General features: G+C 44.6%; 1 protein-coding gene across 1 annotated transcript in view; it reads right to left on the reverse strand.

Moving 5' to 3' along the window:
- IQCH (IQ motif containing H) overlaps nucleotides 1-23292 on the reverse strand; it is a 127557-nt gene that overhangs the window by 100873 nt on the left and 3392 nt on the right. Inside the window, exons 2-5 of the mRNA XM_070953366.1 lie at nucleotides 22837-22953; nucleotides 22203-22300; nucleotides 17864-17972; nucleotides 6989-7108 (exon numbers count right to left, since the gene is read on the reverse strand). Coding sequence (XP_070809467.1) covers nucleotides 6989-7108; nucleotides 17864-17972; nucleotides 22203-22300; nucleotides 22837-22953 — 444 coding nt within the window. The remainder of the gene's footprint in view (nucleotides 1-6988; nucleotides 7109-17863; nucleotides 17973-22202; nucleotides 22301-22836; nucleotides 22954-23292) is intronic.

A 23292-nucleotide genomic window follows, 5' to 3' on the forward strand; every position in this document is an offset into this window, starting at 1 on the left:
AGGGGCCGCCACTGCTCTGGCCACCCTCCCTCCCTGCCTGGCTAAAGACATCTGCCTGCCTGAAGCAACCTCCCGAAGCAACCCCGCCACCATTCGCTTTCATTTTGCAGTGGGAGAAAGAAGAAAGCGAATGGTGGTGGCGCAGCGGTGCTTCAGGAGGGCAGGCGGGCCGTGGACGTCCTGGGGCTGCTGCCGATGCGTACGTTCATGTGCCGCACTGCCGCCATTCTCTTTCTTCCTTCTCCAGAAACCATCTGGACCTGTCTGACCACACGGAGTGCCTCGGAGGCCTCTACCAAAAAGGAAAAGCCGGTCAAAATCCGACATCCTGCTCACAGGATAAACACTGCTGTAGTGCTGAAGCAAATGACTCATTTCCAGGCAATGAATTGGACATGTCTAATATCATGAAAACATTTTGGTAGAGAGAAACATTACATCAGAACACAATTTTCAAAGGTTAGAACAGAGATCTTAATTTGGGCTGCCGGCAAACATTTACTCTGCATAATATGCCTGAAATGTGCTGCAGAAGTATTTTCTCTTTATCTCAAGCAATTCTCTGTATAATTAACTTGAGGCATGAGACAAAAGAATTCTATTAGTCCTTTTGAAGCGCATTTCTCTTGTGGATAAAAATGTCCCACTCAATATGGTTATTTTTCTGTGGTTCAATTTAAAACGAACAGTTGTTTTTTTTAAAAGGGATCCCCCCCTCCCCTTTTCATTGTTTTCCTTTTGTTAGGAACAAAACAGGACTGAGGCAAAACAACTTTAGGAGGTGAAGGAGGCAGCCAGCAGACTGCAGAACAGAAAATGGACACCGGATGTGCACACACCAGAGACCGCTTCATTGTCCACATTCGACATTCACAGCTGAGCAACTCACCAACAAGTTTTCTCCAGAATCAGACGAATTCTGAGGACCGAACAGAAGCAGAAGCATTTGGCTCCAGATGCAAGGCTGTTTCAGTTACTACTCTTTAGCGACACTGATAAATTAGTTGGATGATGGCTTCATATTACTAGTGGCCCGTGGAAATGATTCTGCAAAATTATGGACACATGGAAAATATATCGCCCTTGCCAGAAAGCAAGCCAACAAAAACAAAAAAACCTTCCCATCTGTGATGAAACCCTTCGATTCTTTTATGTTTTTTTTAAGGGAGGGGGAAAAAAAGACACTTAATTTTGTCACTTCATGTGAAAAGATTTTTAATTGTGGGCACCGAAGCTATTCGATACAAAAGGAATGCAAAATATGAATATACAAAAGCATTTAATATAGACTTAACCACTTAAGAAACTATTTCCACTTTTCTCCATCTGCTGACTTAAGCATCTGGTACCTTCCCAAGATACTTAGCAGTCCACATAAATTATCAGTTTCTTCCAAATCACCATACAGCAGGCGAATATTAGTGGGAGAGCCATATTAGTCTACGACAGCCAAAAATCAGGAGTTCAATACAGGCAGCTCTCGTGTAGCGACTGCCTTGTTTAGTGACCATTTGCAGCAACAACACTGATGAAAAAGTAACTTTGCGACCAATCCTCACATTTATGACCCTTGCAGGTCTGTAAAGCAAAGAAAATCTGAAGTCAGATCATAAACACGGTGGGGGTTCCACTTAGTGACTGCCTCATTTAATGACTAAGTTGTTGGTCACTACATGAGGACTATCTGTAGGGCTTTTTCAGATAACACATGTTATTAATAGGGATACTCATTGCATATCCAGAGCATTGCATGCTAAAACAACTACTAGACAGTTTTTCCGTGCCATCACTCTGCTGAACACTTAATTCCCTCAGCACTGCCTATTCTCACCTCTACTTATCTTCTTATCTTTCCTACTATCTTCTATTGGTTTATGATTTATCAATTATTGTTTGTAACTTAGTAATTATAACTTTGATTGATGGTCTATTACTTGCTGTTTACATGTACACTGTGAGCTTATACATCTGAGACAAATTCTTTGTGTTTCTGATCACACTTGGCCAATAAAGAATTCCGTTCCATTCCATGTTTTTGTATAACCTCTCATTACATCAAATGTATGGAGAGGCTAAACTATTATTTGTTTTAAATTGGGTGAAAGTAGAGAAGGGAGAAAAACCCAGGTATCTATTTTGCCTCTACATTTACACCAACAGCACCGGTCACAGTCAGAGGCCTCGACCTGTCTTCACCCACCAGGTTAGAGGTCCTTCCACATTGGTCTTTCTCCAATGTGACCCCTGCCACAATCTGCCAGCAACGTCCCTTTGGATTCCATGCAGGACAAACATGGCAGATTGTATGCAGAAGAGTTAATGGACACAAATCTTGCACAAAGGCTCAAAACTAGGACAAAGTAGTATCCGAGCATTTTAATTTCCCAAGACGCTCCATTACAGATTTCAAAGTAGCTCTTTCGGAACAAAGAAATTTTACAAGCACAATTGAGCTGGGGAGACAGCTGAACTTACATACATCAAATGGTTTCAGGCCACCTCAACAAACACAACCAGCTTTCAGCACATTGCAATTGCCAATTGAGAAGACACTTGTAATTTGTCTTTCAGGTAGCCTGCATCTGCATCTCCCCTCCGCCCACCCCCGCCCCCACCCCCACCCCAATTTAAATCCAACATCAGCCTACCTAACTCTGTGCACCTGATGAAGTAAGCATGGCTGGCGAAAGCCTACAATTTCCCATTAAGTTTGTCAGCCTGCGAAGTTGCTACCGGCCTCCCTCTGATTAGTGAAGAGAGATTGAAAAGTTGGCTCAAGGCAGCCTAGACTTTTCAGCAAGAAACTTTGCAGCTCCTTCGGTTAACCATCCAACGGTCCAAAGCCCCAATCCTCCCATTTTGGACTCAAAAAAGCCTATTTAGACTCTTAGGGAAGCCTTGCTAATCGAAAGACCTCTGGTAGGTTGTCCTTCCAGCCGACCTGTCTCAAATTACCGCACCAGGTGGGTGGCCAAGAAGAGATGCGTGACCACGGCGCCTTTCGAAAGGCAGAACAGAAGCAGCACAGAAGGAAGGGAGCCAGATAATAGCTGGCTCAAACTGCTGTGCATTTTACTTGTGGGCAAAAGGCCAGCCAGTGCCGAGCAGGATTGGACGGCCAGGCTTATTGGAATTCCGGGCTGGGCCTCCCTCCTTGTCCGGCGACAGCTGTAAGCCAGCAGCCCATAGCATCTCAATCAGGCATGGAGTTCCATCAAAGAATGCTGATATGGACGGCGGCAGCCTCGGCTCCCCTCCACCTTGCCGAGTGACAGTCAATCTTGGATTCCAGATGAGAAGGACTGGATGCAAAATGTAAAACAAATGGTGACCTTTCCAAAGATTAATTTGTTTACCAACAACAACAACAACAAAAACAGCTCTCCGTTTGTCATCCGGGATAGAGGTGACCTTCACATTCCCATTTCTAGGTGGAGAAGACGACGCACGCAGTCATCTGCTCACTTAACCCGATCTCACCAATTATGACTTCTCTTAGATTTGGGGGGAAAAGGACAGTTTATTAATTTGCCGTTGTCTTCTGTTACGCTTGTTATAAATGCAGCGAATGTGCTGCAAATTACCGCAGTGGAACATCAATTTGTTTAAGTCTGATTCCACTCCGGATGCCAAGATTGGGGCTTTTATTCCCTTTTTGTAATTGAAACCATAGGCAGAAGCTTCTCTCCCCCACCCATTCCCACTTCAAGATCTTACACCTTCTTCTTGTCCATCCTGCAGCACATCTGAAAAGAAAACCATGGTTTTACTACTCCTACAAAATCATTTCCAGAACAAATGGCTGCCCCTTTCCTATGCAGAGGCAATTCGGAGACAAACAGGGCAGAGTCCAGACCCAGAGAGACGCCTACAGCTTCACAGAGGACGAAAGCAAGAGAAAGAACAAGGGGAGGAACTTAGTAAAACGGGCAGCAGGACACGGCAACTCGTAAAAACTTGGGATGGCAAAGGCATTAAATTCTCCCTCATGAATAAATGAAAAGGAGCCAAGTTTGTCTTGCATTATTTATTTATTTATTGGAAGGTGGAGACCCAAGCACCCAAGCCACGCAACAATTCTCTGAACATGAAAATGACAGAGAGCTCCTTTGAGGTCACTGCAATTATGGAGACTTATTTTTGTGGCCATTTCAATGGGCATTTTTGCTCTTTGACAGAGGTGAGCGACTCGGAAATTGCCGGAGGAGAGAGCGGTAAGAGGCCTGCAGCTAATCGGCCACTCTTAAGAAGCACACAATTAAAATAATTCGCATGCTATTTTAATTAACACAGCTAATCTGCATATTTAAGCAAATGTAATTAACAGAATTTTGTGTATTCACAAACACCAATCTATACGTCTAATTATGTGCAATTAACATACTTCGCATTCAAGTTTAATTAATAGTGTTAATTTGTATACTTTCATTGCCTGTAATTAACATAATTCAATATTTTCACAAGCGCTGCTAAGTTATATATTGCAGTGATATATTGATATATGTTATAGCAATGACATTGATATAATTTGTAGAAAATTCTTTAAGTAACAATAATATTCTTGACTAGACTTTTTAAAAAGAGAATCAAATGGCTGATACATTCAGGTTGCTTAAACACAGCTGGAAGTTCTTCCTTGTCCTATTATTTATTGCAAACATTTTCAACATGTGCTGTGAGGTTGCTTCCAGAAGACCAGCTCTGAGGTAGCAAGGCATGGCCAGAGTATTGCGAAATCTGAGATAAGAAGCAGTTCTTTATGCGGGATTCTGTCTCTTGAGGTTCAGATTCACAGTTGAGGATCATCACTTCTGGATCAGGTGTTCTTCCAACTGCACAAGGGCCTCCTAAGGCCCAGGTGGGCCTGGACATATGTGCCACATGTGTCCTCTTCTGGAAAAGGTATCTTTAGCCATAGCGAGTATATTAATTACAAATGAAGGCAAATTTATGTGTCCCAGGATCCAATCCAATGCTGCAGGATTCAATCTGAGTCAGTCACTGAGACCAGAGGTTTTGTCTTTCAAGCTTTTGGACTCGTGCTGGAGCCCATTTTCAGGGAACTTCTCCCTAGCAGAGTGTGTGCTTTGGGCTGTTCTGTGCATGGCACTTATATGGTGCCTATTGTATATGGTTTTTTAGATATTGATTGGGGTGTTGATGGTTGGCTATTAAGTCGAGGGCTGTCATTTGCCTGTGCTGCCAAGCCCTCACCTTCTAAGTACCTGATAAGCTGGTGGCAAACCAGAACTTCTGTTGACTGACGAGGGGCCTGTTTCCCAGGCATCCATCACTTCCCTGGCTGTTTTTGTGCCTGCTCGTCCAACAATCTTAGTAGCTGCAAAATTGAATGTATGTCTTGTTCATTGCAGTGTGAGGCTACCAATGAGTTTGGGTCTCCTTGTCTGATTGCTCACTTGGCAGCCCAAGTAGCCCACGACTTAATAACCAATCATCAACACCCCAATCAATATCTACAAAAGCCACATACAGTAGGAACCATATATAAATACGGCACACAGAACAGCCCAAAGCACACATTCTGCTAGACAGAAGTTCCCTAAGGAAGGGCTCCAGCACGAGTCCGAGAGCTCAGAAGATAAAACTTCCGGTCTCGGTGACCGACCCAGATTGGATCCTGCAGTATATTCATTCCCCAGTTCAAATTGCTTTAACCAGGCCAACCTTGGCAACTTTAAGACCTGTGGACTTCAACAAACAGAATTCCCCAGCCAGCCAGCCATGCTATACTCCAGAAGTGATGAACCTCAACTGTGAATCCATCCTAGCTGGAGAAGTCTGGAAGCTGAAGTTGTTGCCAAGATTGGACACCTGCTTTAGAGTATGTTCCCACAATCTTATGATAACTTCTTGGACTTCTAATTCATTTCAAGGAGTTGCAGCTGATTTATCAAATTTCTAAACATTTGTGTGAATCTGCCAGGTGGCTCAATTCATCTTCAGAGGTTCTTTTGCAAGAGCCAACACATTTCTTTTGTGACAATCACATTCTGGTTGTGAAAATCTTTTTTCTAGGAATGCCTCGGGGCGTTCAGAGAGGACCTTCTTATCGCACTTGTCATGGCACTTTTAAACTGAAAGCTGTAACTCTGACTTAAAACTTTCCACTTTTGTTCTCTGATAATGTTTTGTATTTTTGGAAGGTCTTGTTAGGACAGTGATAAAAAATGCTTCAAAAAATGAAATGAAATCAATAAACTATTTAAAGAAAAATTGTTTAAACTATAAATTAGAAGGTAAAGAGCATTTATATAAAATAAAATCCAAAGATTGGTCAGAATAAAAAAAAACTTAGTGGGAATCTCACTGAAGCAAAAAAAAAATCACTGAAAGTTTATATAGAAAGTAATAATATTAATTACACAAGCAAGTGAAGATGTGCATTTATGGATGGTTTATCACAGATATCAGGACTTTTCATTCTTCACCTCAAATACTCAGTTCTAACATAATGCGCTAGTACATTCAACGGCCAGGTACCAGGAGGATTTGAACGAAAGAGATCAAGAGATGTAGACACATGTGTGAAGTATTCAACCATGTTTTTCTTGGCACAAAATAGCTTGGTGTTGAATTTCCTAAAACAGCATATTGTTGGAGCTAGATGTTTTGCCCAAGAGAGTGGCTGAGGAGTCAACCTATTTTCCAAAACACCAGAAGGCAGGACAAGAAATAACGGATGAAAACTAATCAAGGAGAGAAGCAACCTAGAACTAAGGAGAAATTTTCCTAACTGTGAGAACAATTAATCAGTGGAGCAGCTTGCCTCCAGAAACTATGGGTGCTCCATCATTGGAGAGTTTTAAGAAGAGACTGGACAGCCAAGTATAGGGTTTCCGGCTCAAGCAGAGGGTTGGACTAGAAGACCTCCAAGGTCACTTTCAATTATTATTCAGAGGCTCAACTGTTCTGAAGAAAAATCAGAAACGAGAAACAAAACAACGAAAATACCTTTTTGATTACTTACACATGCTGTTTTCCTCCGATTAACCAACGGCAAACTGACCCCATAGTTCTGATTTACAATGCTTCGGTGGTATATGTGTTTTGGGTCACACAGAATCTTCATCATCATGGAAAGTTTGTGCTGTAAAGAAACACAATGCAGCCTGTCTACAACTACAACAATGCTGGAAGTTTTATCTAGTACTATTTACAGTGGTACCTTGGTATTCAACGCAGTGGTGAAATTCAAATTGTTTTACTACCGGTTCTGTGGCCGTGGCTTGGTGGGCATGGCAGGGGAAGGATACAACAAAATCCCCATTCCCTCCCCACTTCTGGGGGAAGGATATTGCAAAATCCCCATTCCCACCCCATTCCTGGGGGAAGGATATTGCAAAATCTCCATTCCCACCCCACTCTGGGGCCAGCCAGAGGTGGCATTTGCCGGTTCCCCGAACTACTCAAAATTTCCGCTACTGGTTCTCCAGAACCTGTCAGAACCTGCTGGATTTCACGCCTGATTCAACTGCTTTGAAACTCATCGACTTTGGTATGCAGTGCATTTTGATGTGAGAAGTTTGTCCTGGTACTTATCGTTTGTTTGGTACTCAACACACAAGCTAGAACTTGTCATTGTTGGCTGTCTTGTGACTCACTACATTATTCCTTTTGGGAAAAGGTTGGTTCTCATCATTTTTAGTACACATCGCATCTCCCACAGCCACTTAACAATGAGTGCTGAGGTACCACTATATTAATTAAATTTATATGCCGTCCATCTCGCTTTCCACACTATCCATACCAGCCTTGGATCAGACCTGCCTCAGCTTGGACTCCTAAATAGAAATAATCCTAGTTTCCCTTTTGTTGCAAGAGGAATAGTTTTATTAGAATTCAAGTGAATTGCAGTAAAGCAAAGCCAGAACTGAAGTTCGTCCCAAAATTTCCCGGTTAACTTTTCCCATCCAGTTCCTCCGCTCCCTTGGCCCCTTATTGTTCAACTATACTTGAGTAAATTGTTTTTGCAACGGTCTTGCATTCTTCTGCCAGAGCAACAACCTTGAAGATGCTGAGTGCCTCTTCCCACCAACTTCATCATTTTCACTTTACCCCACCAGTCCGGCTCCCCCCCTGCATAGTTCATGGCAGGTTGGCAGCTCTGACACCTTGTTAGCATCCCTACATGATGCCTTCCTGAATCAACTGGAGGAGCACAGGATATACGGGCAGCAATGCAAGTGGCAAAGCATTTCATAATGGAGAAAAAGCAAACTCTTTCTGTCTATTATAAAAAGCCCATTTCCATATAAATGGGAGGGGGCAGCTTGCATGATTCCTCTAACCGAATGCCTCTCTGCCCTGAGTCTATCATGCGCCACTATTCTCATTTCCCAAGGGACTAACCCAAAGGTTCCCTTCAGATGTCTCTGGATGGCTAGGTTGGATGCTTCAAGTCCTTCACGCTCTTAATGTGGGCAGAAGAGAAGCCCACTTCTTCGACTGAGGCCAAGAAGCTTTGCAGGTCTGCAGCTCTGTCTGAAAGCGACCCTGTTGGACTGCAGGCCTGGCCTGGGCATCCTTGTTCAAGACCCGTAGAAGCACAGCCTGAGGTTACAGATCAGTGGTGGGTTGCTCCCGGTTTGGTCCGGTTCTTGCGAACCGGTAGTAATGGCAGCAGGAGGCTCCGCTCACCCGGCCAGATGTCATCACGGACAATCTGCACATGCGCAAAAGCTTCTGTGCATGTGCGCTCCCGTTGCGAACCGGTAGCGGAGGTAAGTAGAACCCACCCGTTACAGATCTCAGCTGAAGATACTCCAGAATCGAGTTGGATACCCAAGGCGATTACAGGTAGTCCTTGACTTACAACAGTTTGCTTAGTGACCGTTCAAAGTTACAACAGCACTGAAAAAAATTAACTTTTGATCGTTTTTTACACTTATGGCCGTTGCAGCATCCCCATTGGTCACGTGACCAAAATTGGGATGTTTGACAACTGGCTCATATTTATGATGGTTGTGAGGAGAACGATGTAATTCCTCTCAGCCAAGGCTTCTAGTAGCCAACTGTGTATGATGTTACTTTCCCCACGTTCTTTTGCAATTATATCTGTATTTTGGTCTGAGACCGCAAATAAAAGTTATTATTATTATATTATATTATGATGGTTGTGGTGTCCCAGGGTCAACTTTTGCGACCGTCTGACAAGCAAAGTCAATGAGGAAGCCAGATTCACTTAACAACCCTGTTGCTAACTTAACACGTGCCAACGATTCACTTCACGGTGGCAAGAAAGATCGTAAAATGGGGCAAAACTCACTTCACAAAGGTCTCGCTTAGCAACCCAAACGTTGTGCTCAATTGTGGTCATAAGTTGAGGGCTACCTGTATGAAGTGAGAACGATCAACTCATGGAACAGAAGTTGCCTTCGGAAGTTGTGGGAGCTTCATCACTGGAAGCTTTCAAGAAGAGACTGGGCTTCCACCTGTCAGAAATGATGTAGGCTGGGGGTTGGACTAGATCAGTGGTCCCCAACCTTTTTATCGCCGCGGCCCGCTGAGCGCGCGCAGGGGTGGGGGCACGGCCCAGGAGCTTTTGCGCACAGCCCATTGCGCACGGCCCAGGAGCCTTTGCGCTGCAGCGTTCATGTCCCCCGGCCGCTGCGCGGCCCGGTGCCAGGTACTCCACGGCCCGGCACCGGTCCGCGGACCGGGGGTTGGGGACCACTGGACTAGATGACCTCCAAGGCAGGGGTGAAATCTAAAATTTGTTACTACCGGTTCTGTGGGCGTGGCTTGGTGGTGGGGTAATATGACTGGGTGGGCGTGGTCTTTTTTTTTTTTACTTTTAAAACCATTTTTTCTACAACCTCTTCTGCGAAGAGGTTGTAAAAAAATGCTTTCAAAAGGCTCTGACGATCCCAGCTGAGTTGCCTGATCGGCAGAGACTTTTTTTCTTTTAAATGCCTCTTGACGATCCAAGCTGAGTTGCCTGATCGTCAGAGGCATTTAAAAGAAAAATAGGGGTTTTTTTCTTTTAAAAGCCTTTGATGATCCCAGATGAGCCGCGCGATCATCAGAGGCTTTTTTTTTTACTTTTAAAAGCATTTTTTTCAGCCGAAGAAGTTGTAGAAAAAATGCTTTTAAAAGTAAAAAAAAAGCCTCTGATGATTGTGCGGCTCAGCTGGGCATGGAGGGGGGGACAGGGATTTTTGCTACCGGTTCTCCGAACCACCCACCTCCATCGCTACCGGATCAGGCGATCCGGTCTGAACCAGGAGCATTTCCCCCCTGCTACAAGGTCCCTTCCAACTCTGTTAATCTGTTATGTGCAGACTGAAGGGATTGGTGCATGTTGCCAATTGCCTGCAATAAGCTTGCCTTGTGCGTCTTTGTGGGTGAGCGAGAATGTTCCTTTTTTTTAAATAAAACACTAAGGTTGACATTGTCAACACTGCAGCAGCCAGAAAACCTTCCTCGGCGGGGGAGATTGCCCCCCACCCCACCCCCGGGACAATATTCCCTTAGAAACAGGACCTCGTGGACCACAAATCAACGGTGGCCATCGCTCTGAGACAGCTCATGAAGCACCATAAACAACTCTAGCAAAGTGAGGCCGGGCGCCCATCCCGTCATTTTACCTTCACCCCGGGTGATCTTCTCCACCGTGGTTTTGTTTTTCCTACGGTCGCATTTGTCATCCAAATTTCACATGGCTGTTATTTCTAGTTACTTCTAGCTGGAATTGGAAAACAGCCAATAACTATCTGTTCCCCGCCCCCTCCAATTTTGGTTAGAGATGGCAATGCTCTGTGTTCAACTATAGCAGTGTTTCTCAACCTTGGAAGCTTGAAGATGGGTGGACTTCAGCTCCCAGAATCCCCCAGCCAGCGCTGCTGGCTGGGGGATTCTGGGAGTTGAAGTCCACCCATCTTCAAGCTACCAAGGTTGAGAAACACTGAACTATAGAAAGACCCTGACCGTGGCTTAGGAGCCAGGCGAGATGGCCCCGGGGAAGCAGCCTGCAAGTTCATAGGAGAAGCCAAACCACGGGGTCCCTTCCTCTGGCTCTTCGGGCTGCAAGCTTTAGCCTTTTCTCTTCTTCTCTCATGCACCCTCCACATTACAATTATATACCCTGTTTTCCCCAAAATAAGACCTCCCCTGATAATAAGCCAAATCGGGCTTTTGAGCGCATGGCAGTAAGGCCAAGTGCTTATTTCAGGGTTCAGAAAAATATAACACAGGGTCTTGTTTTCGGGAAAACACGGTTATCTATCTATCATCTATCTATCTATCTATCTATCTATCTATCTATCTATCTATCTATCTATCTATCTATCATTTATCTATCTATTATCTACCCTGTTTCCCCAAAATAAGACCTCCCCTGATAATAAGCCCAATCGGGCTTTTGAGCGCATGGCAATAAGGCCAAGCGCTTATTTCAGGGTTCTGGGACGGTGCGACCATCATAAATACAGGCCAGTCACCAAGAATCGCAATTTGTGACCATGGGAATGCTGCAAGGGTCACAAATGTCAGAAGTGGTCATAGGTCACTTTTTTTTTAATTGAAAAAGTTTTTCAAATACAGATTTTTCCCCCTTTTTTCCCCCCTCCTCCCTAACCCCCCCCTCCCCCTCCCCTCCCCCTGTGGCTTCTCCAAAATAAAACCCAGATTAATAACAGATTATATAATACTTTACCGTCCTTTTACTCCACCCCCCATATGCTGACCATTTCTTTTTAACAATATTATTATATCCCCCCTATACTATACATTTCAGAGCAACATTCAGCTGTAAAATTATATAATAAATCCTAATTTGGCATTTATTCAACTCATAATCTACCCATTTCCTCCACCCCCATACATATATCTCTTAATTCAAATCTTTTACGTATATTAATATCTGAACATAACATCCCTTTTCCTAAACTAAACAATCAGTAAACTAACCTATCTCCATCCACTTTCCTACAGGTCTACCATACATAATATTTTTAATATCTTTGTTCTTCTGCCCACACCACTAAAAAATATTTCCATATGTAAATAAAATCCTCAAATGACTTTAAGCTTGTAATCCATATGATATCTTCTGTAATGTCTTTTTTCACTTTTTTCACTGTTGTTAAATCAAGGATTACCTGTATTCCAGCTACATGTTATTCCCTGTTTCCTTCTCTGTAACCACTTGTCCTACTCTAAGGGCTCCCTACAAGCTCATAAAAAAGTGGCAATTTGTGAATGAAAACCTCCTAGTGCCAAGAGTATTATACAAGTATTGGGAATGGCAACTTGGTCATTAAAGGAAGCAGCCGCTAAGTGAAAAACCATAGTTTTATTATTTTATTTCAGCTTTCCTTTGCTTTACAGACCTTCAAAGGTTGAAAATGTAAGGATTGGCCGCAAAGCTACTTTTTCATCATCACTGCAGCTGAATGAGGCAGTCTTTCAGCTACAATGAGGCAGTCACTAAATGAGGACCACGTGAAACACTTATAAATGTTAAACAATCATTATATTTTGTCTTACATTTATTGTACATTAACTGTATTTTATTATCACATTTTGCACACTGCTTAGAATTACCTAGACTGGAACAGTTTATAAATTCTAGAAGGAAGCAAAGCAAAGCATCAGAAGGCAGGACAATGGATGGAAACTAATTAAGAAGACAAGCAACTTAGAACTAAGGAAAAAATTTGTGACTGTGAAAACAATTAACCTGTGGAACGACTTGCCTCCTGACGTTGTGGGAGTTCCATTACCGGAGGCTTTTAAAAAGCGAGTGGACAGCCACCACTCTGGAATTGTATAAAGTCTCCTGCTTGAGCCAGGGGTTGGACTAGAAGACCTCCAAAGTCCCTTTCCAGCTCTGTGATTCTGTGTATAAAGCATTCTAACTCTCTGGAATCCCAACAGACTTCCTTGTCCCAACAATCACAGCTAAAATTAGAACTCCCCATGTTAGAAAGTCAACAAAACTATTCTTCGACAGCGAATGGCAGCTTGTGGTGAGGGAGGAAAGGAGAAATCAGCAGGAACGAGGTGCAGTTCTCCATCCTTTCTCCACCTTTCACTTAACTCTGAACTCTCCAGCGTATGCCGCAGGTTTAGCAAAATTCTGCTTTCATCAGCAGCTGAAAACAGTCCTGCCAAACCCACCGGAGACCACTGCTAAAAATTCTGGGCTTTTAACATTCTTTTAAAGAACTCACTCAAAGTGAATGAACCGAAACGGATCCCTCCAATTCGTTCTTAGCTTACTGAGGTCACACACACCCAAAGAATTTCACTTGGGAAGTAATTGAAAAATCAGATTTTGTTCCTTTTTGGCTTGCCCAAATGTTTTTCCTGCCAGTGAGTTCTGCAATCACAGGCTCACACAACTGAGTTGTCACCATCCATGTAACTGAGTGGTTGATTAATAAAAGTTTACAGAACCTGCCTGTGCGAATTTATCCGCTGTTGGGCAAATTATTTTGGACACAAAATATTATTATGTGTGGCAGGTCAAAAATGAACAACAGGCAACACATTCATAATATCTAAAGAAATGAAAATTCGGATTCTAAAGGGAGTGACATCTCGGATATTATCCGGATGTAACAGATCCAGTGGTGGGTTCCTCCCGGTCCAGCCGAGCTGGTAGCGGTGACGATATGACATCACCAAACCGGTTCTGGCCCCCACCCCCACCGCATTATTCTTACCTTTTATTTGGCCCCACCCCCAATCTATTGCTGCCTCCTGAGTCCCAGCTGATCGGCTAGAGGGAAAAAAAACTGTTTAAACTCTTGCCGCGGGGCTTCAAAGGGCCACCAGAGCGCTCGAATAACAAATGGGTAGACCGGTGCCTCCAAAAACAAAAAATGGGTAGACGGGTACAGCTCTGCAAGCAGTTAAAAGCCTGGTAGACCAGTACCTCTGCTAAATCCTAAAGAATTGTCACATGACCATCAAGCCACGCCCATAAAATAAGCCACGCCCACAGAACCGGTAGTAAAAAAAAATTAGAACCCACCCCTGAACAGATCCAGGTATTTTGATCGCCATAAGGACCGAGAAAGGATTTACTTACAGGGAGAGAAAACTTTTTAAAATAACCTCATGTGTACTTATTATATTAATAAATATAATGCTTTCATTATATGTTCAGGAGTTAACATACAAGATACAAATTATCTCGATGTGGAAGAGATGATGTTCGTGGAGAATGTGTGATTTCATTGACCATTAAACAGATTAACAGAGTTGGAAGGGACCTTGTAGGTCATCTAGTCCAACCCCCCACCTGAGCAAAAGACCCTACACCATATCTGGCAGATGGCAGTCCAGCCTCTTCTTGAAAGCTTCCAGGGATGAAGCTCCCACAACTTCCTTCTGCCAAAGGACAGGCAGCAAAACATTTGGGCTTCCTTGACAGGATGAAGATAATCTCTCCTAGTAGTTTTCTTGGAAAGGTTACTTTGGAAATGACCCCTCAGCTGGTGGGTAAGGAACAAGCATGGCTGCCCCCTCTTAAATCTGGGCAGAATTTGCTACAGGTCCTCTCTAGCTTTCCTGGTCTCAAAATATTTCACACCAAAGTTTCAGTTCTAACAAGGCCCTGCGAAAGAATGTAGATCCTCACAAATGGGCCTCAGTGAAACTTGATTTCAAGCTGGGACATGTTTCATTTGTCTTCTCACAGATTTCTAATCTGTTCTGTGCTCAGAAGCTCAGGACAGGCAGGAGGCCTCTATCTCTCAGCTGGATTTCCTCGATTTACAGCCTTTCATTTAGTGCAGTGTTTCTCAACCTTGGAAGCTTGAAGATGGGTGGACTTCAACTCCCAGAATCCCCCAGCCAGCAGCGCTGGCTGTGGGATTCTGGGAGTTGAAGTCCACCCATCTTCAAGCTACCAAGGTTGAGAAACACTGATTTAGTGACTGTTCGAAGTGAAAAAAGTGACTTAGGACCCGTTTTCACACTTACAACCATTGCAGCAATCCCATGGTCGTGTGATCAAAATTCAGATGCTTGGCAACTGTCTCATATTTATGACGGTCGCAGTGTCCAGAGGCCATGTGATCACCTTTTGCGACAAGCAAAGTCAGGCTGTTGGTTTGAGCTCCGAGCTTGGAAATTTGGTGGCAAAGGTTTCATCACCATTCGAGAGACATTGTCAGTGTGCTTTGAATTGTGCTCGTCTGTCAGAACACTGGTCTTTAAATACCTTTTTATGAGACGCAAATTAGTCTGAATGTTGTTTTTTTCAGATATTTCTGAGTCATGGTCTGATTTCAGACTGTTTGATTGGCTGGCTGTTGTTACTGAGCTACAGTCTTTGGTTTTTAAGTATTGTCTGTGCGATGCAGATTGTCAGCTTTGGAAGCCATATTAGCAGTGGTAAAATTCAATTTTTTTTACTACCGGTTCTGTGGGCGTGCTTGGTGGGCGTGGTGTGGCTTGGTTGGCATGGACGTGGCAGGGGAAGGATACTGCAAAATCCCCATTCCCTCCCCACTCCTGGGGGAAGGATATTGCAAAATCTCCATTCCCTCCCCACTCTGGGGCCAGCCAGAGGTGGTATTTGCCGGTTCTCTGAACTACTCAAAATTTCCACTACCGGTTCTCCAGAATCTGTCAGAACCTGCTGGATTTCACCCCTGCACATTAGCCCTGGAAGCTTCCACGCTGCCACTTTCTCGTGTGTGGGAAAGTAGGAGGGGGGATTTAGTAGAGGGAATATAGTTAGACAAAATAGCATTCTTCCTTTCGGTCAAGGTCAGGACAATCCTGCATCTGGAGAAGGAGTGGTTGGAGTGCTGTGTCGAGATGGGACGGATGGTGATTGGACTGTGTGACGGACTGATGAGTGAGGGGATGGTTTTGGGGGTTTTGAGTTTCTGAGGGAAAACCCAGAACTCTCAGATTCGGGTTTTCCCAGATGTGCCAATATACCTACTCTAATAAATGGGAACTTTGAGAAAATGCCTGTCTCGGAGTTTTTATTTGGAGTTGGGTTTTTCTGGAACTCTGGCACAGATTAGCATTAGATTTGTTTATCTCAGCCTAACCACCAACCCGAGCTACTAATATTCAAACACATTTCAACAAGCAAAGTCAATGGGAAAGCCAGATTCATTTAAGAACCGGGTAACTGCAGTGATTCACTTAACAACTGTGCAAGAGATGTCATCAAATGGGCCAAAACTCACTTAACAACTGCCTTGCTTAGCAACAGAAATTTTGGCTCAATTGTTGAGGGCTACCTGTAATAATAAAGAATATCCTCAACGAGCCAAAGATCACCCTGGCTACACAGGCTTCCATTTCCTTTCCTGAGGTTAGTAACTAGACCCCCTCATAGGTCAACGACACATATAGAATCATAGACTTGGGAGGGCTAGAAGGGACCGTGGAGGTATTGGTCCATATGCTCTGAGGGGAACCTGGATGGGCCCATTGCTGCTCCTTCCCCTCTTGAACTCAATTGCCATTCCGGAATGGGCAGATCATCCTTTACAGAGGCCCTGCATGCTTTTCAGCCCAACACCATCAGTTGCACTGCCTTCAGCCATGCTTGTGTCTTCTGCTAATGCTGCTCCCCACGCTAAGACTGGTGGGCTAACACTCTAGTCACTGACATCTATAAAATGAAGCTCAAAATTTCCAGTCATTATGAGTACATAAGTGTAAGATTGTGATAGTGACAAATACCTGAAGGTCAGCTGGAGGATAAGGGTGGAGGTTCATTCTCTGAGCTTGCGGGTTGGTTTCCAAATGTTTCGTTACCAGGCTAGGTAACATCTTCAGCAGAGCTTAGGAGATGTCAGTGTCTGTTTATAAGGGCTTCACCTGGTCAGTAGGGAAGTCACATCAGGTGAGGGTCTTGTAATAGGTCATGATCCTCCCAATTACCCTCACCTGACATGATCTTCCCATCACAAGACCCTCACCTGACATGACCCTCACCTGATGTGACCTCCCCATCACAAGACCCTCACCTGATATGACCCTCACCTGATGTGACCTCCCCATCACAAGACCCTCACCTGACATGATCTTCCCATCACAAGACCCTCACCTGACATGACCCTCACCTGATGTGACCTCCCCATCACAAGACCCTCACCTGACATGACCCTCACCTGATGTGACCTCCCCATCACAAGACCTACTGACCACACAAAGCCCTTATAAGCAGAAGAACACCAACCCCTAAATTCCGCTGAACGTGTTATCTAGCCTGGCAATGAAATGTTTGGAAACTAACCCACAAGCTGAGAGAACGAACCTCCACCCTCGTAAAAGTAATTGAAGCCTACAGGACGAATGGATTAGCTGCATTTTCCTCTTCTGTCTGTGCTGATCCAGGCCAAGACTTGGTGTTCTTGGTGCAATGCAGTGGTTAAGGCAGGTTTTCCTAGCCTTGGCAGTTTGCAAGTAGGTGGACTTCAACTCCCAGAATTACCTGGCCAGTTTTGCTGCTGGAGGAATTCTGGTTATTGAAGGCCATGCATCTTCTCTGCCAAGGCAGAGAAACATGGGGTTAAGTTGCTGCACTGGGACCAGAGAGATTCCATTTCAAGTTCCGGTTTGTGTCAGAGCTCACTAGGGATTGTGGGCCAGTCGCTTCCCTCCATCTATCTCTGCGGTAGGGAGAAAATCAGGGGAGGCTTGTGAAGAAGCCACCTTGGTTTACTAAAAAGACCAGGCCATCATCCTAAACCTTATGGCTCCATTTTTTTTGCCCCTAGGGAAAGAGGAAGCCTGCCCCGCAACCTGTTTTCTAGGCTGCAGAACAAAATCCAAAGTGGGCCTTTCCTCGGAGTGAGATCACTTGGGAGGAGAACTAGACGGCGGGATCCCTGGCAAGATTAAAGACATCGCTGCTTCAAACCTTTGAGCCCAAGGATGAGGCTGGAGGCAGGGCTGCACTGCCAGGAGGGGCCATCACCGGCATCTTGGGGAACGAGATTTCTTTCTGAGGAGGCTCCAAGGGGATTCCCCTAAATTGGGAAGAGAATGACAAAATCATTATGACAAAATCACTCAGATTCGGGAAGATTTGGACTCCGACTGGGTAGTCTCAGGGGGAGAGACAGGGGCAGGTCTTGAGAATGTTATCTGGGATGAGTTTGATCCTGTGACCCCTGAGGACGTGGACAGGATTCTGGGTAGACTGAACGCGACCACTTGTTTATTGGACCCGTGTCCTTCCTGGTTAGTACTGGCTTCCCGGGAAGTGACACGAGGCTGGCTCCAGGGGATTATAAATGCTTCGCTGAGTGAGGGTGACTTTCCCGCCGCCTTGAAAGAGGCGGTGGTGAGGCCTCTCCTCAAGAAGCCTTCCCTGGACCCGGCAATGTTGGTAAATTATCGTCCGGTCTCCAATCTTCGCTTTGTTGCGAAGGTTGTTGAGAGTGTGGTCGCGCAACAGCTCCCCCAGCACCTGGATGAAACGACGTATCTGGATCCGTTCCAGTCGGGCTTCAGGCCCGGGTACAGCACGGAAACGGCATTGGTCGCGTTGGTTGATGATCTCTGGAGGGCTCAGGACAGGGGGTGCTCCTCTGTCCTGGTCCTGTTAGATCTCTCAGCGGCTTTTGATACCATCGACCATGGTATCATGCTGCACCGGTTGGAAGAGTTGGGGGTGGGAGGCACTGTGTTGCGGTGGTTCTCCTCCTTTCTCTCTGACCGGTCGCAGTCTGTGTTGACAGGGGGACAGAGGTCGACCCCGAGGCCCCTCATATGTGGGGTGCCGCAAGGGTCGGTCCTCTCGCCTCTCCTGTTCAACATTTATGTGAAGCCGCTGGGCGAGATTATCCGTGGTTTCGGGGTGGAGTACCATCAGTACGCTGACGACACTCAGCTGTACATCTCCACCCCGGATCACCCCAACGATGCCCTTGAAGTGATGTCCCGGTGCCTGGAGGCCGTACGGATCTGGATGGGGAGGAACAGGCTCAGGCTCAACCCATCCAAGACTGAGTGGCTGTGGTTTCCGACGTCCCGATATAGTCAGTTGACGCCATCACTGACTATTGGGGGCGAATCATTGGCCCCCACGGAGAGGGCTCGCAACTTGGGCGTCCTCCTGGATTCACGGCTGTCTTTAGAAGAGCACTTGACGGCCGTGACCGGGAGGATTTTTCATCAGGTTCGCCTGATTCGCCAGTTGCGTCCCTTTCTGGATCGGGACTCTTTACGCACGGTCACTCATGCCCTTGTCACCTCCCGCCTGGACTATTGCAACGCTCTCTACATGGGGCTCCCCTTGAGGAGCACCCGGAGGCTCCAACTGGCGCAGAGTGCGGCCGCGCGGGTGGTAATGGGAGCGACATGGCGTTCCCATGTAACACCTCTCCTGCGCGAGCTGCACTGGCTCCCGGTGGTCTTCCGGGTGCGCTTCAAGGTTTTGGTTACCACCTTTAAAGCGCTCCATGGCTTAGGACCCGGGTACTTGCGGGACCACCTACTACCACCAATAGCCTCCCACCGGCCGGTACGCTCCCATAGAGAGGGGCTCCTCCGGGTGCCGTCAGCCAAACAATGCCGACTGGCGGCCCCCAGGGGGAGAGCCTTCTCTGTGGGGGCACCTACTATCTGGAACGAGCTCCCCCCAGAGATACGGAGGATCCCGGATCTGCGCACCTTCCGCCGCGCCTTAAAGACCTTACTATTTCACCAGGCCGGCCTGGCCTAATTTTCCCCCTCTTTTATAAAAGATTTTTAAAATTTTAAATATCTTTTAGTATTTATATATTCAATTTTAAATTGGTTTTAAAAGTTTGGGGTTTTAAATTTGTCAGGGCCAAAATTATTTAATTTGATTTTATTCTATTTTTTAAATTTTGTATTGTATGTGTTTTTATTGTTTGGCTGTGCACCGCCCTGAGTCCTTCGGGAGTAGGGCGGTATAGAAATCTAATAAATAAATAAATAAATAAATAAATAAATAAATAAATAAATGGAATCAGAAAGCAGGCCAAAGAGGTGGCCTTTTATTTTTATATCCCCCAAAGAAGAAATTCAGTGTAGGTAGTTCTCCACTTACAAGTTCGTTTACTGTTCAAAGTTCGTTTGCTGTTTAAAACGGCACCAGAAAAAGTAACTTTTCACACTTACAAAATTCAGACCCTTGGCAACGGGTTCCTATTTATGGCGGTTGCTGTGTCCTGGGATCCCCTTTTGTGACCTTCTGACAAGTGAAGTCAATGGGGAACCCAGATTCACTTAACAACCGTATTGCTAATTTAATAACTGAGATGATTCACTTAACCACTGGGGCAAGTAAGGTTGTAAAATAGAGCAAACTCACTTAACAAATGTTTCACTTAGCAACATAAATTGTGGGCTCAATTATGGTTGTGAGTTGAGGTTTAACTGTAATTAGGATAAAATGTAAGTCACACAGAAAGGTATTAATGTTCCAGGTAGTCTTTGACTTACAACTGGTCACTTAGTGACTGTTAAAGATTATGACGGACCACCAAAAGGTATTTATAACCCAGTTCTGATGGCCGCATCCCCACTGTCACATGTCCACATTTCAAATGCTCAGTAACTGGCCTGCATTTATGACTGTTTGCATGGTCTCAAGGTCATGTGACCCCAATTTATGTTTTTGCCCCCAAAAATGGTGTTTACTTCCGGATTTTGGCAAAAACACTCAATGGCGAACAGTAGGTTCACTTAATGACTGCCATGTTTGCTTAATGGCCACAGATTCAGTGAATGAACATAGTGATTTGCTTAACAACCACTATAAAAAAAGGTCGTAAACTCAGGTTGCCTGAGATGACCAGCTCTTTTTGACCATTATGACTTACAACCATCCTGGGAAGGCTCCATTACAGCTGTAAGTCGAGGACTACATATATATACTGATATTTGCTGGGGTTTACAGATACTCTAAGCTGTAATATACCGTAGTTTGGTTTTGACTGACCACATGCAAACGTGGTCAGTGAACATAAATCATGCTTTCTTCAACAACAGCAAACCACAATGTGAAAGCACAATTTCTTGTGGACATAGTTTTAATCTATAACTTGGCATGATATGTGAATGTACATCAATTTGTGGTTTCTTGGTTTGTTCCTAATTTGTTTAAGCGAAGCCTGTGGCTACTGCAAGAACTGCTAAAATAAATAAATACGGAATTGGCTGAATAAACCATGACTATTTCTTTCATCTTATTCAACAGCCACAGATAAGCAGCTACAGATATTTGAGGAGTCCAGACAAGAAAGGGTTTGCCCAACACAAGCCTGGTTACTCCTCTACATCCAGCCACAGCTCCCCCAAGGGAATGGGACAACTTGACCAACTCGCCACAGCTAACTCATCATAGCCAACTCACCGTGGGAAAACTCGTCTTTGGATAATTTACAAATTCAATTTTATTATTTAAAATAAATTTATTTTAACTTTTGCCATTCGTATTTCATTCTGCCCCTCCTTTTGCATCCTTTCTTTAATGATTCTATTCCGCCAATTCTTTGATATTAGTGTAACTCTTGTCCTGCAGTGAGTTGGCCAGGGCGAATTGTCACAGACCATCCCCCAAAACTAGTGTGCAAGTGAGTTAGCACTATCCACACCTTGTTTTAAGGCTTGCCATCCTGCATGCAAGATGCTGGGGTCTTCCCAGGAAGGAAAGAGAGAGAATGTTCGATGGTTTATTATTTTTTATTTTATTAATCATATTTCTATGCCGCCCACTCTCCGAGGACTCTGGGCGGCTTACACCAAAGACAGTATACTAAATAGCATATTGCCCCCAACAATCTGGGTCCTCATTTTACCCACCTCGGAAGGATGGAAGGCTGAATCAACCTTGAGCCGGTGAGATTTGATCCGCTGATCTGCTGAACTAGCAGTCAGCTGAATTAGCTGCAGTACTGCACCCTAACCACTGCGCCACCTCGGCTCTTTTGTTCTCAATCTGGAGACATTCTCAGCCAGAAATTTCTGATGAACAACCCAGTGAGACCAAAACAAGGTGTGGGCTGCCATTTCCAAACCACAGACCTTCAGAAGAAGGCAGTCAGGCAGCACCAAGCAAAGCTATTCAATGTCATGTGAATTCAGTCAACTCCTTGTCCTCTCCTTCCCAGGAAGCGGAAGACTTGATGTTTGGAAGTGGCTTCTGAAAACTATCTTTGACTCCTTAAAAGCAGCCAAATTCTACCCCTTAAAGACATTTATCCAATCAAACTGAATGTTCTTACCATTTGGAAATTTGTCTTGAAGACGGTTTTGCATCGTCCGCTGGGAAAATAGTTAGCACTGATCTGTTCACTGCATTTAAATAGTTTTCTGCATGTTTCTGTTCAGGATAGAGAGAAAATATGTATGTTTATCTCTTTATATATCTGCATCTCTCTTTCTCTCTCTCTCTCTTTCTTTCTTTCTTTCTCTCTCCCTCCCTCCCTCCCTAAGTAGTCCTTGACTTATGACCAGAAGTGAGCCCAACATTTCTGCTGCTAAGTGAGACATCTGTTAAGTGAATTTTGATCCAGGTTAGGACCTTTCTTTATACATTTCTAAGTGAATTAGTGCAGTTGTTAAGTTAGTAACAGTCATTAAGTGAATCTGGCTTCCCCATTCACTTTGCTTGTCAGAAGGTCGCAAAAGGTTGATCACATGACACCAGAGCACCGCAATGATCATAAATAATGAGATGGTTGTCATGCATTTGAATTTGGATCACGTGACCATTGAGATGCCACAACGGTCGTAAGTGTGAACAATGGCCATAAGTCACTTTTTTCAGCACCGTTGTAACTTCGAAAGGGTCACTAAATGAACTGTTGTAACTCAAGGATGTGTAGTTTACCACTAAAAGAGAGGCAATCCACTTACCCTCAGTCTGTTCTCTGCCTTTTCAACAACTGATTCTAGAATGTCAGTATCTGCTGTTTCCCAGTCATGGCTGAAACCTCGCAGTTCTTCCTTCAACTGCTGAAGATCTTCTTGAACCTAGAAAAGAAAGCATGCACTGAATGCACATGAATATAAATGCACCTCTGAAGTTAAGACTGAAAAGTATCAGGCTGCTTAAATCTCAGAGTCTTCTGGAATGTTACGAGTGGGAGACAAACGCTGGCATTTCAAATTACAGGGCTGGAGTTGGGATAGTGCAAGTATCACATATTCTCCAACAAGACCATTTGACAGGAAAAAACAACCACCACCAGGCTGGGTTCAGTGATGTCCACAAATTAAAATAACCACACACATACAATTATATCATCACACAAATGTTATTATGATCTTGCAACAGGATGCTGGAGAAAAATGTGTAAGTGTGATTGCATC

This window comes from Pituophis catenifer, unplaced genomic scaffold (genome assembly GCF_029215685.1).
Source record: "Pituophis catenifer annectens isolate HBS135680 unplaced genomic scaffold, rPitCat1.0.hap2 SCAF_14, whole genome shotgun sequence".
Lineage (NCBI taxonomy): Eukaryota > Metazoa > Chordata > Lepidosauria > Squamata > Colubridae > Pituophis > Pituophis catenifer.